Below are 20,599 nucleotides of genomic sequence, written 5' to 3'. Positions count from 1 at the left end.
ACTGGTCAGAACCTGCTGAAACCCACCTCTGGTTTGTTTCTACTGTTACTTCATACTGCAATTCTTGCAGTTGAATCTATATTTATACTGATTTTTATTTGGTTGTCAACTGTGAGTCTAAACATCACTTAAAAACTTAATGCTCTTGTCTATAATAATTAACAAATCACACCATGAAACTTAACATTCTGTTTAGGCTCAGTCTTTACAAAAAAAAAAAGTAGTGATTGTGAAGCAATATATATAAAATCGAAACATAAGTTGTTCTTCAGTTTATATTAATTATTGCATTGTCACCACCAGCACTTTTAATTATATTAAATAACAGATATTATTTCTAAAAAGTCACTTAACTGCAGCCTATGGTTGCAGAAAGCTGGACATTGAGAAAGAGCAAGAAAAAGAAGATACAGTAATTAGTTTCAAGAAGGCCAAATGATCAGCAAGTAAAAACTTATATATTTTGGAAAGTTGAGGGGAATAGATAATGGAATAGAAGAATGCTTGGCAAGGTTGAAAGAAGTTGAACAAGGGTAAACAATAGATAAAATGAATGTCTGGAACTAAAGGGACCATTGCAATGTTCTTGAGAGAGCTAATGATTATTGCTAATTAAATAATTGCTTAATAAATAAATTTATAGAAAGTGCTTGCATGAATTGTTTTCTCCTATCTTGCTTTCACTGTAGCATACAACTGTTTTACCCTTTATATTAATTGAGATGAGAACGACCCATCATGAATATCCCAGCAGGACCTACGGACTGATTGCTGTGTGCACTATTTCAGTTTGCTACATATTATGGTAAGGAATCCATTTTCACATTGTGAAAGCTAATCGCTGCTCTCTCAGTCTTGCCAAGCAGGATTTGATAAAAAGTTTCACACTGTGGTTTTTCTGATACTATATAGCTTATATTTTTAGGGACTTCCCCCACCCCTTCCATAAGACATTATTTAGGAATTCGTTCTATGCCCCTCTCTTTTTCCAATCAACGCAATTAAAAATAACTTTTCTATTTCTCTCATCAATTTTTACTGTTCAGTTTCATAAAAGTGAAGTGTATTAAAGTAAAGGTGGATGCAGACCGCAAGAGTTAGCTTGGGTCTCAGTGTGAGGATTTATGCCGAAGGGCACTTTACCTCAAAGCAAATGAAATATTGCCCAATTCAAGCTGGTATCTAAATCTGAAACAGGATTAAGAAACCCAAAGTTTTGATCTTCTGTATTGATTAAAATAGGAAAAATACAAATTGTAACCTTTGTAGGGCTTTTCGGAAGAAATGAAAATCATCAGGGAATAGATGCAAAAAAAAAAAAACCCTTCTAATTTTTAAATGAGAGTATTAAGTGTTGCATTTTTCATCTCTGACATAATTAGATGACATATGGAGGCAAAACTGCCTTCTGAGGAGATTTATTGGCCAGTTCCGAGCTAATAGATGCAAATTGGGGGATTGCAAAAGGGCGTCTTCAGTCTTCACAGTTTGGCTAAGCAACTTTTTGTTAATTCCTTTTGTTGCTTAACTGCTGAGATCTGTAAATGGAGGGAGGGAGGGAGGGAGGGAGGGAAGGAAGGAAGGAAGGAAGGAAGGAAGGAAGGAAGGAAGGAAAGAAAGAAAGAAAGAAAGAAAGAAAGAAAGAAAGAAAGAAAGAAAGAAAGAAAGAAAGAAAGAAAGAAAGAAAGAAAGAAAGAAAGAAAGAAAGAAAGAAAGAAAGAAAGAAAGAAAGAAACCTTCCTTGGATAACAATTTTGCCCCATGCTACCCAAAACCAAATTAATTCTGTGAAAAGACTAATATGCCCTCTTAGTTCCAGAGCTGTAACCTCTACTTTCAGATTCTGAAACCATAATATTTCAGCATGTAGGTTTTGTTTCCTTACTTACGAAAAAGCATTTCTTTTTTAGGCCAAGACTATTTTCACAAATCAGGGAATAATCCAGTAGCAAAGTAGGTTTCTTGAATATCTGAAAATTGTATGTAGTGTTAGTATGTCTGTAAATGTTGTTAGTCTATAAGCAAAAGTTGAAATTGCTATGATTTCTAACTCTCTTACAAAGAAACAAGAATTTCATTTTGTGTTCCCATATTAAAAGTGAAATATGTGCATTTAAATTCTTTTTTCCCCTTTTTCCTCTTTGCTTACCTTGACTAGAAATTCAGATCATTTCTTTTTTTTCCCCCTAGGCATATTCAGTATTAAATTGCCTTTTATTTTATAAGACCGGAAAATGGTAGGGACTCAACCAAATGGCTACAGCATGGGACTCTAAAATGAATTTTAATGCATGTTCCCTTCTGCTTATCTAATAATAAGCAGTATAACAATTGTACTGTTGAAGGCATTCATTAGAGTTAATAACAAATAATCTTGTACGGAAGCTTTATGCCTAAGGTTGATCAAGCCATTATTGTGCAGTATTGAGTTAGCATGCATTCAAGCAGGAAAGAACTCCTCAACAGAGGCCATCAGGTAATGTTTCCATGGCAGCAGCACTACTTTTTGTAATTCTCCACATAGACATTGCAAGAATACTGCTAATGCCACTCTTCCATAGAAGAGAAAGATAGCGAAACTAATTGTATACAGCAGATCTTAGCTGGTCTAACTGGCTAGTCATAGATAGTTCTGTCTTTATATTTGATGTAGAATTAAAGTCAATTATTTTTTCATTGTTAATATGATCTTTCACTTATTTGTAATGTAGCTTTGAGGGCAACAGTGACAATTTATTCAAGGATATAGATTACTAGACTCTAAGATTAATCCTGCACTGCTTCCAGCTGGAAATCTATTCCAAAGTCTGTTGAAAAACAGATCGTAGAGACAATCTTAATTAGAGAATAAGATTACTATATTTTAAAGAAGTGTTCCAAAAAATGAATTCGGCCCCACTATCCTTCATCCCTTCAAAATAAGTGCTGTTAATCAGAATATTCACATACCAAGCTTTTGTAGTAAAACTTAACAAATCAGTAAGTGTCAATTTCTGCTATTGGAAATATAACATCTAAGACATGAGGTGTAGTTTCTGTTGATAGCACAATTAAAGGGGTGAGAAATTTTCTATTGATTTCAATAATGCTTTTCCGAAAATATGCTTAGCACACCTATCTTGGTTTATTAGGGAGTAGTGAAGCAGATGGAAACATTTTCTGAGAGTTTCTCATACAAAGCATTTTGGGACACACCACACTATTTCCCCCCCAAAAAAGACCCCATATTTAAGGAACATAGTTTCACCTTAAATTTGGTCAGGCTAACCATTCACTTATATCTGTATTGTCTAATCCAAAAGTTGTGAATGTGGAATTCCAAACTTGTTTTTTAAACAACAGAGCTATCCTTACCTATTGCAAACTGGTGTGTAGTCTAAAATACAATAAAAATAAGTCATTCTATGCAGCTTCAGGCTGGTTTCCAGATTTATTTTCTCATTATGAACCTTTTATGAACTGATTCTGTTACACCAAAGAGGGGATCAGGCAAGAAAAAAAAGACACAAAAAGTTATGTGTGGTGACACAGTGGTTAAAATGCATTATTTCAGGATAACTCTGCCCACAGCCAGGAGTTTAATCCTGATTGGCTCAAGGTTGACTCAATCTTTCATCCTTCCAAGATTAGTAAAATGAAGACCCAAGTTGTTGGGGGCGATATGATGAAAGTGTAAATTGCTGAGAGTGATGTAAAGCACTATGGAGCAGTATATAAGTGTTATTGCTATTGCTAGTTTTTTTTCTGTCTATAGAATCTACCATCTATCAAGCTATCTAGCTATCTTGTTTCAGTTGCTTGAATTCTTTCGTTATGGCTTCCTAACTTTTTTTCAGTAAAGAAGTAAAGATTACTTATTGAAATTCTAATGAGCTTATATAAATAATTTCAGTCCTTCCTGTTGAATGAAGCAAGGATGCATGGATACCAGTAGAAAGAAACGGAGACCACCGATCTGTGCAGTGCTTTGGCTTTAAAGGCAAAAATAGGTTTTAGAGCCTGAGGGAAGTCACACATAATACTTACAATCTCTGAAATCAGATAGCTTTTCTCAGAGCTCAGTGCTGAGAAAAAAATGCAGCTGCTTTATGGAATTGCAGACAGGTGTTACACAAGCACCCACACACACGTTTCGGGTTTCAAATTTGAATATATCAGTGTTGCACAGGTCTGATATAGATTATTCTGACCCAGAGGGTTCCCAAAAAACCCCTCTTTATTTAACTACTGTGAATTCATGGCATTCACATACAGAAAAGTCTAGGCAGTAATCCTTCCAAGGGTTAATTGCAATAACAGACCTTATCAGTCCTTGGATAAATACCAGGCAGAGAGCTTCCAGTGGCAAAGCTGTAAATTAATTCCTGGCAAGAAGTCTCTGAGTCAGGAGCCGCAATAAGTAAGTCTTCCATAAGAAATACGAACTGTTGTCTCCTGCAATCACCACTCCCCTTTTGCTTCTATTTATTCCCCAACCAGGGAGAGGCCATTCATCATCTACATGTGCCTTTCTTCCCCAAGTCAGCCGGGTTCCTCAATTGTTCTCCTCTCCTGACAGCTCTGTGCATACACACATCTGGAACAGGCCCCGGTTGTTCTTTTTCCCCACTTATCTCCGAAGGCAGCTGGGAAATGTCGGACGGCCCTGGCTATATCTCTGCTTCCGACGCAGAGCATCCATCAGAGCCTTCGCCAGACTCCAGGACTGGCCCAAGTTCCTCCCCAACCTCCTCATCGTCTGAGTCTGCCGCCAGCTTCGCTGGCAGCTGGTGGGCCACAACATAGACAACAACTTTAAAAACACTGTCAGCCCCACCAGACTGTCAAGAATCAACTTCACGGGAAGGCTAAAACTACTTTTATGGAGAGTTATAAAAAGAATTTTTGAATTTGATTGTGGTGTTTCTCTTTCCCTTTTTATACTCCAGTGTATTAGAGAGGTGTCTAGGCCATATATATTGGTTGTGTACTTAACTTATGTTCTTGCTGTTTTGGTAACGAATCAGACCTATATCTGTTAAGATTATCTTCCTTGCTTTCTACAGATATCTCACTGTTTATTGCCTTTGATTGTAAGTAAAGTTAAATATATTGATTGGAAATCAAATAATATTACAGTTGATGCATAGAATGGGTTTGGTCTATAGGTCCTTCTGTGGAGGAAGAGAACCATTGTCTCCTACTCAGGGTAAGGTCTATGAAGGCTGTAATCCAATACTAATTTAATTGGGAGTAAACCCCATCGTGTGAATTGTTTCTGAGCAATCTTGCATTGGATTGAGCCTTAGGAAAACAAGTGCATTTTTATTGTGTTTTTAACGGAATACTTCATTATTAACCATATTTTCTGTGTGTGTTTTTTCTTAGGGTCTGTTGGATATATCATGTGACTGGGGTTTGGGTATATCCTCTCCTGGATTACCTTGGTTCAACGGCTAAAATTGTCTTCTTTGCCACTGTAACTGTAGTAATAAATATCTTTTACTTGCTGGGTGAAATATTAAACAACTGCATATGGGATACACAAAAATGTGAGTATCGGATTGAGAAACTTTTTTCAATACAAAATCATACTTTAGTTACTTTTATTATATGTCATACTTTTACTATGACTGTTGAAATATTTTTACAAAGCAATGTCGGCTGGCGGCCCCCAGGGGAAGGTCCTTCATCTTTTTATTCGCGCGGGGCTGGCTTAAATTGATTTTAACAAATTTTTAAATTCTTAGAAATTAATTTTAAATGGGGTTTTTTAGCTTATTATATATTTTACTTCTCAGGCCAATTTTAAAATAAGTTTTTTAACTGCATTTTAAATTTGTATATTGTACCGTCTGTTTTATTCTTGCCTGTACACCGCCCTGAGTCCTTCGGGAGAAGGGCGGTATAGAAATCAAATAAATAAATAAATAAATAAATAAATAAATTAACTCCATTATTTCTTTAAATGTAAATATGGTAATTATTTCACATATTATTATTACAAACACAATTCTACAGCAAATGAGGTAATCAATGCTAGCTCGTAGCTAAAAGCATCTGCCTGATTAGCCTTTTCCCCTTTTTTGTTGATTTCTTAACTGATGCTGGCTGTGCTCATAGAAATACTAAATCTAATTACTGAATTAACCTTTTTTTTGGGTTTGCTCAATAGTCAACCAAATCCCCTGGATTTATATAATATAACAAGTCATACTTACCCCATCCCATCCATAAAATAGGAGTAGGAGGTATTTAAGCATGTTCTGAAGATCTCAAAAGCAAATGTAAACATTGGTTTATTTTGGTTGATTGTAATTATAAAAGAGGTAGCAAAGTCTCTCAGTAGGTGGCAGAATCTTTCTGGGCTTAAGAAGGTAAACATGATTGATAGAAGACTTCCATGAAGTAGTAGGGAATAATTTGTCTAAGTATGCAAGAGGAAGAGAGGAGCAAATAACATTTCTATTGTTGCTAATAAAATGACATTTATGTGCCCATGAATACACTCAGTTAAGCAGTATCCTAATTTTATCAGTGAAGAGACTGCTTAACTGTATTAACTTTGGGTACTGATGTAAAATATTGGGAAAATATTCATCAATATCTTCTTGCAGATCACACAGAAAGAAGGTTCAGAAATATACATGCCAGATAGTGTTTTAAATAGTTTGCGAGTTCCTAACATATCTTAAAATAATGCAGTGTGTACATGCCAGATGTAGGAAACAAGATGACAAAAATAAGAATTCCACAAATGGAAATTCTTAATCTGAACATTTTTTTTTCTTTTTCAAGAGTTATGTTTAAATACCAGAACAGAATAAATTGCAGTTGATTTTTCCAAAGTAAACCATTAGTAAACCACTAATGTGAGCAAAATAAAAAGTAAAAATGCCCTATTCCCCAGGCCAGATTTGATTCACAAGCCTGGATGCTAAGATTTTGAACATTGGATCCATCAGCAATGAAATATTTTTCAACAAAGCTTAGATGACCTTTTTATAAAAGGCAAATGAAATTGTGGATATTTAAACCACTCAGTGGAAAATGTTCCTCCAGCAGCAAAGGAAACAGAAGACCAGAAATTGGCACAACTGTACTAGCCAAAGCCAAAATGCGTTCTTAGAGCCATGCTGTTGTTTGTTTTCTTAAACCTTTGACTGCAATTTGATTGTTTTGAGTTTGTCAGCAATACACAGATCACTGTATTTAAACTATTGATTTTAACCAACCTCAATTGTTTTCTTATTATGTATTTCATTACTATCAGATTCCCTTGCACGCCTGCTATAATCAAAACCAGAATATGAACTTCTTTAAAAAGAGTCCATGGTTACTTAGAATTTTAAGGTAGCCAGCTCTCCACACCTAGCAATTAAAAGGGTAAAGAAAGGATCACATTTCCTTGCATATTACGGTATAATAATGGCAGCATCTAAATGATCATTTTTATAATTATTAGGATTTTTCAACTCAATAAAATTATACCAAAAAAAGTAAAAAGAAAGAATAGCAGCATTAAAAATGATTTAGGCATCATACTATAGCTGCATTTCTATACAATTTTATTTCAGATAAAGCCTGAATAAACATTTCTAGAGTTAGCAAGAAGCCCTGAAATGGAGGACTATTTGGATAAAGGATTTAACTATATCAACTATTTGCTGAATGTTTACTTGCAGATAAAAGTATGTTGTAGTATTCTAACTTAAAAGAATAGCAGAAAATGTACTTATCATTTGTTAATTGTATGTAATAAGATATAAAGATACATTTTTTATAAAATATAAGAACATTACTTTTTTTACTTTTTAGAAAAATACATTAATTTTTAAAAATAATAAAAATGTAGCTTGAATAAAATGTAGCTTGTTCACAAACAAACCATTCTAAGTCTTACCATTGGACCTCAAACTGTTTCCAAGGGATGCAGGTTAATATATGAAAGAAATATTTTTATTGAAATTTATCAATAAAAATATTTGGTTGGAAGCTTCGTATTTTGTTAACATTCAAAAATCAGAGTCTTAGTAGGCACCTTTTCAGATCAACAATTTGATTTGATAAAGTAAGTTGTAAGAAATTTCTGCCTTTTAATAAAATATGTTACTCTAAATGAACTATTAGATTACTCCTGGTTTTTGTTTACCATAGACCAGGAGTGTCAAACTCAAGGCCCATGTGTGGCCTTCCAAGCCTCCCAAGTTCTGTTTTCGCTGGCACAGGGTTGCAGAAAGCTATCGCAGCTGAAAACGGAGCTTGCAAGGGCTGCACGTGGTCCTCCCGAGCTCTGTTTTCGCTGGCAGAGGTTGCAGGAGGCTGTCGCAACCAAAAACGGAGCTCGGGAGTCCGTTTTTGCTGGCAGAGCACTCAGGACACCACAGGTATCCCCGATGAGTGACGTCAAGGTGGCCATGCCCACCCTAGCCACACCCACCTCAGACTCCAAAGGTCAAACACAACCCTGATGTGGCCCTCAATGAAATTGAGTTTGACACCCCTGCGATAGACTAACATAGCTCTCCTCATCTATTGGGCAGACCAGTAAATTAAAAACAATTTATGCAGAGGAAAATAACAATATTCACTTTCTTGTTTACACAAACATTTCAAAAGCTGTTTTTTTGTTGTTGTTGTTGTTGTTGTGATCAGGTATAGAAGAAGGAAAAGGAAAACATAAATCAGACTGAACACAGGATAAAAGAAGAAAATAGAAGACCAGCTGTTATATGAACGGCATCTCATAACATCAAAAGAAATTTCAAAGAGGCATTTATATTAACAGTGCATTCAAAATACTTTGTTTTTTAAAACGAGATGTTGATTTTATAATCTTCTTGATACCTTTGCTACAATATTGGAGGAATTGGGATATGGGTATACCTCATGTGCTGAATATGACATTATTTATACAGAGAGTGTGTGTGTGTGTTCGTGTGTATGTGTGTCTTTCCGGCAACTGCATTAAGAATAAATTAATATCTACTCTCATCGATTGTAGGGCCAGCAGTCAGGAATGGGTTAACTCTTGTCTGATATCCGAGGACTGAGTCTGCAAGTTTTTAAGCTCCTCCTCTTCCTCTTGCTTCCCAGCTTTCAGACTCAGTCTGATTTGGACAGACATATTTGGCTGATTTGCCCAATTTTTGACTTTTAGAGTGACAGTTGCTCCCATTTCTACCTTGGTTGAACTTGCCAGCGTGAAGGGACTTTGAAACATTAGAAAAGTCAAACTTGAATCATTTGGGTTAAATCATAAAGCTGCATCTGTGAAAGGATGGATAAGCCCCTTTGAATAAATTCAGGACTTTTGATTACGAATAAAAGAGGTCTGAGTTGCTGCCAATACATCTGGATACAGTGGTGTGTACCTAAAGCATAGGGCATTCAGGTTTGGGGTTGTCTGTGAAAGATTTATGAAAAAATACCAATGAAAGATTTCCCTGAGAGTTATAAAACAAAAAGGGAACATCCTTCATTTTTTAGAACCTCTTTTTAAATAATTCATTGAGGAATAATACAACTTCTTCAAGACAAGGAGTTGGTTTAATTCATGATACCAATCATTATATCGTCTGAAAAAGCCGCTTGTAATTGAAACACATGTATATTATTTCTTGCATATTTATAAAGAATGGAGATGCATCTAATGGGAACAACTGAATTAGTACTGGTTCTGGTGCCCAAATGATTCAGAATGACAGAGGGAGCATTGAGCATGGCAGTGTGAGAAGTGAACAGTACAGTACAAAAATTTTGGGAGGCCTGCTTTAAGATCCCAGGAGAAAAACAGGCAACTTTTGTAGTTTTGTACACTAGAGAATCAGTTGAAATGTTCGAATCGTGCTAGAAGTATTGTTCTTGAAATGGACTGCTCTGTCTGTTGATTCAAATTAGTATTAATAACTTCACAATTGTAAAAACAGGCCACTCCCAACATACAGGCAGCACGTGTGTGTGTATATAACGTTTGAATGTAACATTTGAAAGTACAGGTAGTCCTCAACTTAACAACAGTTCACATAGTGATGTTCAAAGTTTCAACGGCACTGAAAAAAGTGACTTACGACCATTTTTCACACTTACGACTGTTGCGGCATCCTGGTCACATGATCAAAATTCAGACGCTTGCAACTGGCTCATATTTATGATGGTTGCAGTGTCCCAAGGTCATGCAATCCCCGTTTGTGACCTTCTGACAAGCAAAGTCAATGGGAAGGCCAGATTCACTCAACAACCTTGTTACTAACTTTAACTGCAGCGATTCACTTAACAACTGTGGCAAGAAAGGTCATAAAATGGGGCAAAATTCACTTAACAACTGTCCCTTAGCAATAGAAATTTTGGGCACGATTGTGGTCGTAAGTTATAGACTACCAGTATATGTGTTTTACTTGCCAAGGAAATTTTGTGGAATATTCTGATGAGACCAATACAATTCAGTGTGGCAATAGTGAGGAAAGTGGTGGCAATTCTGATAAACAATCGCATTTGCCAACAGAACTTCCTATTACAATATAATGATTTTTCATCTAAGGGTATCCTCTGAAAAGATTCTAGTAAATCATTGGTATGATTCTCCTAGGCCGTTTGAACTAGAAAAATATTAGCAACAATAGATCTAAACAAAATTCATGGTGGACTAGAAAAGAACTAATAAAAGTACTGAAACATAACATCCTGAAATAAAAGGAAATAGTCAGAAAGGGCAACTTTGAAATACATGTTTTTAAAGACAAAAATGAAGGAAGAAGCAGGTAACACTCAACAAGATGGGAAGAGCATCTTGTGTACCAAAAATGACGGATTGGTACAGTTAATGGAAAAGCTTTAAAATGAGGAGTAACCAAATATATACCATAATACAGTTTTTCCCATATAACTGAGGAATTTATGATGTAATCGTATTTATGTCTGTGAGAGATCGGAATGCTGTAATGGAGCTTGTTCCTTGGTAAGTGGCTTATGACTGCATTTACTATTTGCAACAACGGCTAAAAGAACTCAGTTGAATCACATATTGTTTATCAGGAAATATTTATAGATGTTGTAAATTTAAGCACTTCACTGGTACAATGTAAATTAAGGTTTCGTGATCAACAATGTAAATTTAACTTGATAAAAAATAAATGCCTGCAGTTTTGTTAATAGTACTCAAGCATGTTCATATGGTAAGGCTTACGTAACTCATTTTTTTGCTGCTGGGACTTTAAGTCTGTATTTCTCATTCTCATTGTTTTATTCATTAACTTAATTGTGTCTTCTGAGTTCTTGTAGCAACATCGCTCCTTCCTTCCTACTTCTTATACAAAGGAAATGACTGATGCCTAGAAACTACAGTGTGAATTCTTATTACTGGCCTCAAGTCTCATGTTTATTTTGCTGATAAGGATCATGTGAGGATAGGCCCTTAGTATGCCACAGCTGATCAAAGGATGTACAAATAGCCGGTTACAAATATCACCATCTGATAAGTGTGAGGGGTGGCCACCAGTGCCCCCCCTTCAATGAAAAAACAGATTACAGCTATAATCTCGGTAAATTTAATAGCAAATTACTTGGGAACATTTTAAGTATTAAGATTACAAAAAAGCTGGTACAAAGTAAAGAATTATGAATGAACTGGATATAAATTTCAATAGATCTATTTTTGTTTATAAACTGGACCTTTTTCTGATTTTAAAAACTGGTTCAAAATAGCTTATTTTCTATGTTAAGGGGGAAAATATTGGATTTTGGTAGCAAAACAATGTTCTCTGGTTTACAGAGATGCTTATTATGCTTTCTTACAAAATCTCTCAAAATCAGTCCAGATAAAGTCTATAATTGTAGGGTCTTCTTCTAAAGATTTGTATAAAAATTTATAATGATTTGGTCTGTCAAGCATGCTAAAGTAATACAGGTTTATATTTAGTACCACTCTCCATGAACAGCAGCTTTCCTGTCAACAAAAAAGCGGCAGGAACAAAATCTGGATCAAAAACATATTCTTTTGCTGAGCTTTTCCAAGCTAAGACTAACCTTTGTACTTGTCATGTTTAGTCTGTGAATAATTGGCCAAGATTGAAATGGTTAATACAGATATGTGCAAATGTATCTTCTTTGTGAATTTCAGTTCAATGTGACAGATTTTTTAAAATTCTGTTTAGATACCATTTTAAATAGAAATCATGTCATTACACATATTTTTAAAACACAGTTTATTAAAATGTTAAACCTTTATCACATGGATAATATTGCCCAATCTTTCCATTGCACAGTCCATAAAAAGAGAATGAACACAAGTCAAAGATTTTATGTTAAAGGTAACACTGACCTTCCATCATAATAAAATAATCTTTGCTATACTTCGTGCTTTTTAAATTGAAGTTTTTCATATGTTGATAATTTCTACATTTTCATTTCACAATTCAGCATCAGTATCACTGAATTTTGACTAAAACAAGAACCAAGACCTTGCCATCATACCAGATGTTTATATAATAATCAGGGGCGGGTTTCAAAACCTTTGCTACCGGTTTGCTTGTGGGGGCTCACTTGCAATTCTTCTGCACATGTGCAGAAGTGGGTGGGCGGAGCCTCCCGCCACTACCGGTTCGCCCGATCCAGGGCGAATCGATAGCAACCCACCACTGGTAATAGTACCCATAAAGGTTCTTAGAACTGATTGCTTGGATTCCCAAATAATTTGTAAGTCTTTAAAACTAGGGGCTGTATTCTCTTTTTTATAGGTGTTTTTTTTTGTTTTCTTCTCTATTATTGTATGTTATTGTATCTTTTTAAAAAGTAAACAGCAACAAAAAGATTAGAAAATTAATACATTTCAAATATTAACTAGAGTTCCTGATTATTTCTTCAGAAATCCTTTTTTCCTTCCCTAATGCTCTAATGTTTTAAGAATCTAGTGCTACATAGATCCTTATCACACATTTTTGGACTGAGTTCATTAGTACTCTAATATTAAATAAACATCTGGGAAACTTCCTACAAAACAGGTATAAGAACAGTTCTTTTGTAGCATTGGATAGAAATAACTTCTTCATTATAGCAATTCTTTCTCGCCAACTTTTCCCCAAATGACCAAAGTAATGTACTCAGCATACTGATGACACTTCCCTCTATGGCAATAGATGAGCTCACCCAGTTAGCTTACCTAAATGTTGAATAAAAGAGAGCACCGACTTCTGTGGCATCACACAGGGTAGGTACCAGGAGTAGGATCCCTCCTCCCCAATCAGCAACCGGAATCAATCCCAGAAAAAAAGGAATGAACCAGCACAACATCATGCCACCCAGCCCCAGTCAAGAAGGATCCTGTGTTTGATGAATTGAAAGCTGCCGAGGGGTGAACTAAGGCAAGGATGGATGCACTTCCACCATTCTGCCCATGCCAGATAACACATAAAAGTGTGATCAATACCATTTCTATTCCATACCCAGTTCTGAAACTTGACTGAAAAAGATCCATCAGGATCTTTGCAATTGCTGCACAACCACCTTCTCAATGCCTTCCCAAAAAGGGGAAGTGGGATCCTGGACAAAAATTGCCCAGTATTCTGGGATCTAGTGATGGCTTTTTGAGGAGGATCTAAACCAAGGTCTAAGAAATAAAGGAAAAACTCCCTTACTCAAATAATTCATCACTGCTAGGACACAGTCATATGACATTCTGTGGGCCACTTTCACAGGCCAAGAGGGGCATGGATCTATGGAGCTTGTGACTCGGCTCACAGTCCTAAAGATCCTGACCACTTCCTCAGGTCTAACAAGTTCCTGAGATAATTGAAGAAGACTCTTAAGAGCCGTGGAGACACAGTGGTTAGAATGCAGTACAGTGCAGGCTAACTCATTGCTCACCACCAAGAGTTCGATTTGGACTGGCTCAAGGTTGACTCAGCCTTCCATCCTTCAGAGGTCGGTAAAATGAGAATCCAGATTATTGGGGGAAATATGCTGACTCTGTAAACCGCTTAGGGAGGGCTGTAAAGCACTTTGAAATGATATGTAAGTCTAAATGCTATTGCTATTGTTCTAGGCATCTCCTCTGAGCCTGCAACAAGGCAAGCATCCAACTGCAAGTGAATCTGGAGCAATTTTGAGCAAATCCCTCCATACAGCCCTACAAAAGCTTCCTCGGGGTCCCATAATCCAAGATGGCTCATACCACCTTAAAAAGAGTTTTGGGGTGGCCATCTGAAGATGCAATAAAGGTGGAGAAGTATTGCCCCAAGATAGGCCATAATGGCATCTCTAACCCATATTCAGCAATGTTTGGCATGTGTTCATCCTTTGTGAGCACCCTAGATATCTCTTCTCCTGTTACATCTCTCTCCGTAAACTATGACAAGATGCATAGGAGCAATCCAGTCCAAAGCCCCGGCAGCCCTTTTGTTACAAGTACTATCAAGGCTTTGCGACATCATGCAGCAGACCAGTAGGAACAACACCCAGTTCTCTCTGGAACAGCAAATTAGCTGTTGTTTTTGCTAGAATATATTATTTATCAGCTGTAGAGGAGAAAGTAAATTATCTGTGTAACCAAATCATGCATCTCTGGTCAGCATCAGATACTCAAATCAGAAGCAAAAGTACTGTTCAAAGATGGAAATACACGCAGGTCCAGAATATTTCTGCCTTTCAAGACTTTAAACTGAGGAAAAATTGTCTTAAGTTAGATAATGTAAAGGAAACTAATAGCAGTTTGGAAAATGTAAAGCAAATAGCACCAACTTGGTTCTATAATATCTTAATCCTGATCAAGCCTGTCAATTGCTTTTTCAAACATTCTTCCTACAGATTCTAGCAAGTATAGAAATGTTTCAAAAAATTTTTTTGTTGTACAACACTCTTTCCAGTTAAATTCCGTCATGCTGGTAATTTAGGAAAAGGTAATTTAATACCCACCCCCCAAAAAAGCCCAAATACAATTAGCTTATCTAAAACCTTATTGGGGGCAAAAGTATATAAAATATTCATGACTAAAAGTATCATTAAAGTTCAGCAACCAATCTGATACCAAATGGGGAAAAAAACTAATTAATGTGTAAAAACATTCAGAATAAAGCTAATAAACCCCAAGAAGCTAGAATTAGAATAGAATAGAATAGAATTTTTTTTATTGGCCAAGTGTGATTGGACACACAAGGAATTTGTCTTGGTGCATATGCTCTCAGTGTACATAAAAGAAAAGATACGTTCATCAAGGTACTATATGTACTATATATGTACTATATGTACTATATATAGAAATATGTACTATAGATACAAACTATATTTGCATTTCATGTGCACCTCCACATTTTCATTTAAAGTGTCAGCAATAGAATAATGCAAATGATGAAAAGTGTATTGCCCTAAGCAACTTTACTTAAAATGTTCAGCTTCAGTTTAAATATTTATGCATTTAAAATAGTATAAGACGGGAATCTTCCGGGATGTATTTTGCATAATATGGGATTTCTGTCAGGAATTTGAAGTTGGAGATATGAGGGTGGCACAAACCACTATCAAGATTTCAGCATGGAAAAAGAAGGGAAGATGCCTTTATGGGTTTGATAACATAATAATATGACAACATATAAATTCTTTGAACTACAGTATTCTCTTTTACATGTATACATGCAGATGCTTACAATGTGCAAATTTGTGACATTGTGTGGGAAGCTTGTTCAGTTGCACGTTCTATATAGGTGCCAACAAAAAAAATGTTGTCATGGTAATTGTTTCTTTTGCTGAATATTAAATAAATGGAAAAGCAAGACATTTTATATTAAAATAATATTATGCCACCTGATTTAACCAAAATTGGTTAGGACACCAAGGCCAAAGTCCTATTCCCCTCAGTCACTGGACTTTTGAGCTGCTGGAACTTCAAGGGTTGGTCTTTCTGCTTCCTTTTTGCCATTATCACCAGCAGCAGCCCATTTGACCGGCAATCTGGGAAGACCAGATCGTGCTTATGGCAATGCCAAAACAATGATCTGGGAGAATTAAAAGCCTCCTGGCTTCTTCCTTCTACCCAAGACCCCTGCTTTAAGCTTCCTTTTTCATCCAATCAACACGGCTGGAGGAACATCTCTAGAAGAGGCTTCTTTATTGCTTTCATGCAACTGTGGCAGAGGTGGTATTCAGCAGGTTCTGACCAATTCTGGTAGTAGAAATTTTGAGTAGTTCAGAGAACCGGTAAATACCACCTCTGACTGGCCCCGCCCCCATCTATTCTCTGCCTCCCGAGTCCCAGCTGATCGGGAAGCAATGGAGATTTTGCAGTAACCTTCCCCTGCCACGGCTACCAAGCCAAGCCAAGCCTACCAAACCATGCCCACAGAACCGGTAGTAAAAAAATTTGAATCCCACCACTGAACTGTGGGTAGCAAAACACTGGTACTGCTTATCCAAAAATAAAAATTTTGGCTTTGAGAGAGAAGTTTGGGAACACTTAAAGAGGCAGGATGCTTAACCCTTTCCCCACAACCTTTGCTCTGCTCTATCTCATCCTTAAGGATCTCTCTAGAGCAGGGGTCTCCAACCTTGGCCACTTTAAGACTTGTGGACTTCAACTCCCAGAATTCCTCAGCAAAGCTGGCTGAGGAACTCTGGGAGTTGAAGTCCACAAGTCCATAGGTCTTAAAGTGGCCAAGGTTGGAGACCCCTGCTCTAGACAAGGGATGAGCAGCTATGGCCCCTTTATGACTATGAATTCCTGAGCTAGTCATGCTGGCTCTGGAATTCTGGGAGTTGAAGTCCACAGGTTGTAAAGGGAACATAATTGCCAACCTCTGGTCTAGAGTTCCAAATTTACTCTTTACTTGCTATTCCTATTTCTGGCAGATGTGCTGGATTATAGTACCCATATTTCTTATGTATTTAACACAGTGGCAAAGAATTGTAGTCCAGGATATTTAAAAGGCATATGTGCCTATTTATTCTAACATTCCTAACTCCAGTGGAGGTGAGGGGAGGCTATAGATATGAACCATTTGAGAAATGGAGAAGGAAGCAGGAAAAGTAGTAAGTTGCCCATTCCATATGTTTTAGCAAATTTAGAAGAATTTTCTTCTATAAAAATGTTTAAGGATCCCAACACTTCTGACCTGTTATTTCATATTATATAACTCCCTTAGGAACTCTGAATCAACCATACACATAACTATACTGCATTGAAAGAAGAAATATTTAATTTAGTCAAAAACAAATTCCAACCCACTGTTGCTAATGAACTGAATCACAATTAGTTGTCGATAATTGCACAAACAACCATCTAGGTCAGGGGTCTCCAACCTTGGCTACTTTAAGCCTGGCGGACTTCAACTCCCAGAATTCCCCAGCCAGCAAAGCTGGCTGGGGGATTCTGGGAGTTGAAGTCCGCCAGGCTTAAAGTTGCCAAGGTTGGAAAACCCTGATCTAGGTGGATGATAACCCTGAAGCCAGACATAATGGTCCCATATAGTACTGCATTTCCTTTAAAGCCCAATTAAGGTTTGGAAGTTTTGGAGAGTCAGGCTGAGCTACATGAAAACTATTTTAGGGCGTTTTATAGAGTTGTCTCAAAATAGCAATTTTCAACACATTTCTGAAGGAGCTTTTGACTACATCATCTGAATAAGCAGGGGAGGTCTCCTATTCCCCTTCCTCCTATGCTGCAACCCATCATCCTTTTCTGCCCATCCCTGTCACATGGTAGAGTCTGTGTTGTGACATGGATGGCCATATAAATCACTTAAATAAAACAATGCAAATAAATTAATCCCAGACGGCATAACTTCTTTCTCAGTGGTAACCTCTTTCTGATGCATTGTCTCCTGGTTCTGTCTTCTTTCTGTGTTTAACAGCCTGATATTCTGAAATAAGGCTGAAAGCAACAAGTAAAAAATATATTTCTTGGCAAATATTGGAAGTACACTGGTGTTGATTGCTGACATTTTTTTTGAAAACCTTAACAAAATACATACTGTGAAATCTGTCTTGAAATCAATATTGTTCTTGTTAATGTTCAAAGTTGTAATTGTGTGGCTATTGCACAAATACTACATACTAAGCAAAGCGACAAAACTGTTTTCCTTCTTCAATGATCTTGACGCTATTCCTGCAACTTTCCGGAACAGCAGCATTTGTATTGTAAATGAACCAACAGGTGTTCAACATTTGCACTATGCTTTGACCAAATCAAGACACACAACACAACTCTGTGTGTTTGTTCAGTGATGTCCAGATGGCTGTCAATTGCAATCTGAACTCAGTGGGTGCTGTCTCTGAATAAACATCCTGAGAGTCACACATACATGTGGAAACATCATGGTGACTCCTTCTCAGGGAAATACACCTCCTCAGGCGTCTTGTTTGAAACCAAAGTCACATTTGCTCTCCATAATGAGAATGCAGACTTTTTACTTGCTTTTTTTTCTTACTGAGATGACAAATGACAATTTTGCATTTGGTCATCATCAGACTTACAGAACAACTCAAACCCAAGACAGATTTTTAGACAGATCCTTGTTAAAGTTCAATCAAGGCAACCAAAGGAAAACGGAAAAACAGAAAAATGGGATCTGCCGTCCTTACGCACATCATGTTTCAATAATTGTGGCAGATTATTCTGCTAACTTGTCGCTAAGGAAGGCCATCTTGCTACCAGTCCAGGAAAACTGTAGCCGTCTGGATATTAGCATACTACAGCTGCAGAGAATCCAATTCAGTAAGGCTCATCGAAAGAAATGCAGTAGAATAAATGGGCACCAACTATTGCTAGAGCATAAAAAGTGATGCAAAGTGAATCCATGGGTCTGTTTAGTGGATGTCCATGCTGCTTCATAGTCTGTTGTGACCCAGGCCCAAGTAGATGGTAGTAGACGCAATCAGTTCAAAAACAAACAGACTTTATTAGAACAGCTGAGAATTAATTCATTCTCATCATAGTCAAAACTAAATCAAAGCAAATTCTTCATAACACAATTCTTCAGTCTTATCACCAACCTTGGTCTAATTAGGCAAACTGCCAAAGGCTTTTCTTGGCAAAAGTTCAAAATCAGAAGACGCCGACAAGAAATAAATGCAGCAAGACAAGGAGCAATTCTATCAACATTGTTTTCCAACAAAGAGCCCAAACACCATTGCTGGTCTTTTAAGCCTTAATGGGAGGGGCCAATCATCTCTTGGCCCTACTCCCAAGTCGTCCTTTGCTTTAGCTGCTCTTGCCTTCTGGCAGCTCTTCTCATGCATGCATTAGGAACAGACTCCTCCTGTTTCTCTGCCTCACTACTATCAGACTCTGGAGGCTCCGGAGTCCACACATCACTCCCAGATGACCCTGGCCCCACCTCTGCCTCTGCCGCAGACTCCTCATCTGAGCCTTCCCCAGACTCCAGGACTGGCCCATGTTCTTCTCAGCTTCATCGCTGTCTGACTCCGTTGCCAGCTCCGCAGGCTGCTGGCGGACCACAACACAGTCCTTGCAAGACTGCCTGTCCCAAATATTTTAATTTTATTTGTATATCATATGTAGAAACCACCCATCTCCCTCATAGAACAACTCTGGGTGGTGTACAAATAAACATAAAAACAAAAGCCATATATAAATAATCTAATTGAATAAAACACTTAAAAATAGGAATAAATTAAAATTTAAAAGGTGTGGGTGGGCCTTCAGGATGCTAACCAGTCCCACGTCGACATGCTCTTCTGTGGGCTCTAGCAAGTCAGCTGAGCCAGGTCTTCAAGCATTTAGGAAAGGCCAGGAGAGTGGGGGCTTGCCTCACCTAGACTAAATTGTGGATTAAACTATTTTTTTCCGTGCAGCAGCTTAAATATTCTCATCAGAACAATATGAACAACTTAAAAGCTCAGCAATGTAGTCATGGAAACAAGCACGAAGTGGGGGGGGGAGAGGACTTGCAAGTGGCTGAGGCCAACAGCTGAATCATAAAAGGATAACTAAGAAACCTGTTACATTCTGAGGGAAGCTAAAACAAATCTGTCCAGTTTCAGGTCTGTGGGAAAGAAAACACACCCATCGCTGGTTATCTTCAGAGCTGTCAAGGAGGAGGAGAAGAACGAAGATATGCTCAAAGGATTCTAGATGGCCAGAAATAACGGAGAAGGATGCCCTGCAAATCATTGCACCATACATGTGTTGCAACTATTAATTACTTTTTTTCCAAATAGAGTTTTTTATAACCTTCCCTGTGAAAATAGCAGCCTTTGGAAACTCTTTAGACATTACCCCCATCTGCTGAATGAATGCTGTTAATTTTATGAGATGCTAGTTCCACAATACATGGTTTGGCACAAGGAGTATATTATCTATGGCATTAACATAACATCAAGAATCTGGCTTAAATGGAGACAAATACCACCACCTTGGAAATTGTAAAGTTAAGCTTATCGACTTGAAGTTCTCTGTTCTCGCCTGATACATTTTGGCATTACAGACGATAGATCTAGGTCAATTATTGAACCCTCCTCAAGGCCTGGCTGAGCTCCATTTGACTCAATATTTTCGGGGAGGTAAAGAACGAATAGCCATTTTCATCTTGTCTGAGTTGCCATGGAAAGATTCCAGCCCTTCAGAAGGTTACCGTAAGTCAGATGTTTCAAAGTCTTTTTTCAAAAATATTTGTGG

The 20,599-nt window shown here is 37.2% G+C and overlaps 1 protein-coding gene across 2 annotated transcripts in view; it reads left to right on the top strand.

Moving 5' to 3' along the window:
• AIG1 (androgen induced 1) overlaps window positions 1-12,329 on the top strand; it is a 79,966-nt gene extending 67,637 nt beyond the window's left edge. The window contains exons 4-6 of one of the 2 annotated variants that reach the window (XM_058170421.1): window positions 690-805; window positions 5,368-5,531; window positions 8,635-12,329. In XM_058170421.1, coding sequence (XP_058026404.1) covers window positions 690-805; window positions 5,368-5,531; window positions 8,635-8,672 — 318 coding nt within the window. In that variant the 3' untranslated portion in view covers window positions 8,673-12,329. Of the gene's footprint in view, window positions 1-689; window positions 806-1,910; window positions 1,954-5,367; window positions 5,532-8,634 lie in introns of those variants that run through there. The other variant, XM_058170431.1, reaches the window with a different exon arrangement.
• Window positions 12,330-20,599: the final 8,270 nt, after the last annotated feature.

Source organism: Ahaetulla prasina, chromosome 1 (assembly GCF_028640845.1).
Source record: "Ahaetulla prasina isolate Xishuangbanna chromosome 1, ASM2864084v1, whole genome shotgun sequence".
In the NCBI taxonomy this organism is placed as follows: domain Eukaryota; kingdom Metazoa; phylum Chordata; class Lepidosauria; order Squamata; family Colubridae; genus Ahaetulla; species Ahaetulla prasina.
Note: the sequence above shows the minus strand (reverse complement) of the source record. Positions and strands in the feature narration are given on the sequence as shown.